This window comes from Myzus persicae, unplaced genomic scaffold, assembly GCF_001856785.1.
Source record: "Myzus persicae strain clone G006 unplaced genomic scaffold, MPER_G0061.0, whole genome shotgun sequence".
Taxonomy (NCBI): domain Eukaryota; kingdom Metazoa; phylum Arthropoda; class Insecta; order Hemiptera; family Aphididae; genus Myzus; species Myzus persicae.
In genome coordinates, this window is record NW_019101128.1 from 6,439 (window position 1) to 10,190 (window position 3,752).

The window sequence follows — 3,752 nt, forward strand, 5'->3', positions numbered from 1 at the left end:
TTTATTTTTTTAGACTTACTTTTAGACCAAAGGGCCAGTATGTATAATAACTAATAAGTAACTATGTTATTGTCACAATATAATATAATGTGTAAAGCAGAGGTTGATGTGTGAAACAATAATTTTTGTTATTGGTTTGGGCACCTTCCCCAAAACAAATCAGTGACTGAATATGGGAATATAGTCGATCTACATATTCTCAAACAGTGTTTCTTGGAGCCTTAGGACTCCGATATAGTGATATAGGAATTCCACAATATCATCGTTTATTGTATATTTTAAAGAAAAAAAAAAAATTACCAAATCTGCACTCGTTCTATTTTCTATTTAAAATATCAATGAATTGTAATAGAATAATATCATGGTTTTTAAAGTTCAATGGCTTCAGTAAATTATGTACCTGTTTGGTTATCCTTACTAGGTTGTACTAACCTTACCATTACATGTATTCATTCATATGTTCGAGTTGTCATCATGTATTAGACACTATACTCGTATTATATTTTATATATTTTTAGGTTTTTAAAATTATTTTTCATAATATTTTTCCGTCTCGGTTAAAAATGTTAGTTATATTTATCATAATGAGGGATTTTAAAAATTTATTTTTTAGTTTATAATAAAAGAAAATTCCAAAACTTTAATCGTAAAAATAATATCTCAATTGCTTTGTTTAGAATGATATGTTGCGTTTCTGCAACAAAAATTTATATGCATATTCAATCAGGGTCTTTGAGTTTGTGGTTGGTCATTACATTAAACGTAATCTACAAATATAATACTAATTTATTTTGCAGGTAGAACTACTATTCGAGATTTCTGTTTTGGAAGAGATAGAAAGTATTTTGAAAAGCTCTTAAAAATGTTAACAGAGAAAACTGAGGATTACTAAGAAGAATGTATTTTATTTTTCTTCTCATATTTTAACCTATGATTTATGATTTATGTTAATAAATAGTCAAATCCTATGCAATTTGTAATAATTATTCCTTACACACGAGTATTTCAATTAAATATTAGTTTAATTTGTGTACTATCTGCACAAAGAACTACATTGTAACACAATTTGCCTCTTTATGTTTGTATCATATAGTTAATAATGCTATTATTATAACTATTTTGCAATTTATAACCTAATTTATAAATGTATGTTTGTGAGTATATTCAATAGTATTCTGTATCTATGGCAACCTATGTATTTTTTAACTATGTATTTTTTTAACCTATGTATTTTTTAACTTTAAATCAAATAATTTATTAGAATAAATTCATTTTATTCAGTATTTATTTAATTTGTGTAGTTTAATTCTAAATTGTCTGGCAGTCTTGTGACCATACTCAATAGTTTTTTTTTTAAATTTTTAAAGCAGATTTTCAAAGAAATATTAAATTCTTGCGATTGTTTGTCTCGCAATCTACTCTTCTATTCTCGATGTTTACACTATATTTAACACTGTTAAATATGTTGCTCTTCATCAATCCATATATTGATCTAGCCCCAAAGTGGAAGTTCCGTATATTGGCTTATCGGTATTCAAAATAATTAAAACAAAATGAAGGTTCAAAATAAATTTCTCATGTCACATTCAAGTAGCTGGGACCTGACAAAATCCTTGATGAATTGCTCCTAATAGAGCAACACATATGTGAACTCTGGTACCAGCTTCACGGATAAATACCATTTTCCGCGGAAAAATGGGGAGGGGGAGAGAGTTATTTGCTTTCTTTCGTTAGAATGTAACTTTTCACTCCCACCTCATGCTGGTGTACTCCGTCGCACTCTATCAAACGGCCGACGAACCAACCTGTAGAGCACTACCGGTGACCGGTCAAAATATCTCCGCAATAATATAACTAGTCAAAAACATCTCCACTTTAAAATTTTCCAGTACTAAATATCTCCGAATTAAAATATCTCTGATACAATATATCTCCGACTTAAAATATCTTTGATGCAAATTTCTCCCATGAAAATATTTTAATATTTAAAAATATATTGTATAATATGTTATTTTTAAATTTACCATTTAGCGGCGACTCGTTAAAAACGAATCCCAGTGAAAGCGACCGGCTATTTTGAATCGTTTGTGACTGTGGGCCGCAGGAGGTTCGCGGCGTTAAGGAGGGTTAAATTTTTTTTCCAGTTTTTCGACGAGATTTCGACGGTTTCGGGAAGCCGAGGGCTGGCCAATCGTTTACTCATACCGGGTCCGTAGCCGCCGCGTCAACGGTTGCCGAGATAATGCGCTCTGAAAAAAAGCATCCTGTGCTTAATGTGTGTTTTTAACGCACTGCTTAGAGCCGCCGAAGAGGGTTGTCTCTTTCGCCTTTCAGCAACGGAACTAAAAGTCGGACCAACTCGGTGTTGGTACCGATCGATTCGGGGGCACGTGCACGACACTTATCAATGACGAAAAGAGCTAACTTTAAGGAAAACTCCGTAGCTAGGTGAGGGGGACCTAAAAAAAAAAGTAAAACCATGCTACTCTCGCCGAATTTGACCAGCAACCTGACGGCATCAGGACCAACGCCGTTCGATCCGGGGTCGCCTGGTACAACGGAAACGACGACAAATTGAACCTCTCTTATCATGGTTTCACTCGTACTTAAGTGACAGATGGCAATTTGTCAACCTATTTAATATTAGATCAAAATTGTTCAGAACAACATCTGGGGTTCCCCAAGGCGGTCACTTATCCCCCTTATTATTTAACATTTTTATCAATACAGTCTTTCTTACTTCTATCCCCTGTCGTATTTTACTTTTTGCTGACGATTTAAAGCTCTTTGCTAAGATATCTTCAATAAATGATTGCCATGTCCTTCAAGAATCATTAGATGGGTTTTTGATCTGGTGTAAAACAGTTGGCCTAAATGTCAACGAAGACAAATGTAAAGTCATGTCCTTCTATAGATCTAGAACATGTATTGATTTTAATTACACAATAAACGGGATACCTCTAAAGCGAGTTCAAGAGACTAAAGATCTTGGATTCATATATACACCAACTCTATCTTTTAGATCTCATATAGATTATATATCCTGCAAGGCCTTAAAGATTATAGGTTTCATTCGTCGTCATACCACTGAGTTCAATTCAGCGCCTTGCTTGGTTGCACTTTATTGTTCCCTTGTAAGATCAATCTTGGATTATGGATCGATAGTTTGGAACCCATCACTTCAAGTCGAGACAAAACTTATCGAAAGAGTTCAATCTCGTTTCCATAGTCTTGCCGGATTTCTACTTAAAATTAACCACCCTCAGCACAATTACATACCAGTAATGAATACATTAAAACTGTGTTCTCTTAAAAATCGACGAGAAAGAGCTGACCACCTGTTGTTATTTAACCTACTTCATGGGAAGGTGGATGCACCCCGACTCCTGGAGCGCATTAATATACGTATTCCAAGTTTTCATACCAGATCTCAAGAGCCATTCCTCATCCCCACTTCAAGGTCCAACTTCCTGATGAACGATCCCTTAGTTAGAGCTATGCGCTCGTCGAATAATAATAATTTTGATCTTTGGCCTTAATAGAACATATTTTTTTTTCTGTCACTCTTATCAACATCCCCTGTATTACCTACTGTTTTAATATATACAATGTTATTTTTGTTATACCTATGTAAAAAGCCGATTGGCGTAAATTTATAAAATAAAATAAAATAAAATAAAACAAATACGGCCGACCTCAGGACTCCCTCAGTCCAGCGTAGGGGAAACCCCGAATCAACAATCCTCATGACG

At 33.9% G+C, this 3,752-nt stretch overlaps 1 protein-coding gene across 1 annotated transcript; it reads left to right on the top strand.

Moving 5' to 3' along the window:
• Positions 1 to 2,479: 2,479 nt before the first annotated feature.
• Positions 2,480 to 3,539, top strand: LOC111027811. The gene is made up of 2 exons (XM_022306260.1): positions 2,480 to 2,552; positions 2,731 to 3,539. Exons 1-2 carry the CDS (start codon positions 2,480 to 2,482, stop codon positions 3,537 to 3,539), a joined length of 882 nt encoding a protein of 293 aa, XP_022161952.1.
• Positions 3,540 to 3,752: the final 213 nt, after the last annotated feature.

What these genes read in the sequence shown, in the direction of transcription:
- LOC111027811 (XM_022306260.1), top strand. Translation starts at nt 2,480, where the DNA reads ATGCTACTCTCGCCGAATTTGACCAGCAACCTGACGGCATCAGGACCA. An exon ending in GTTCGATCCGGGGTCGCCTG is followed by an intron (nt 2,553 to 2,730) that starts GTACAACGGAAA and finishes TTATCAATACAG; the next exon opens with TCTTTCTTACTTCTATCCCC.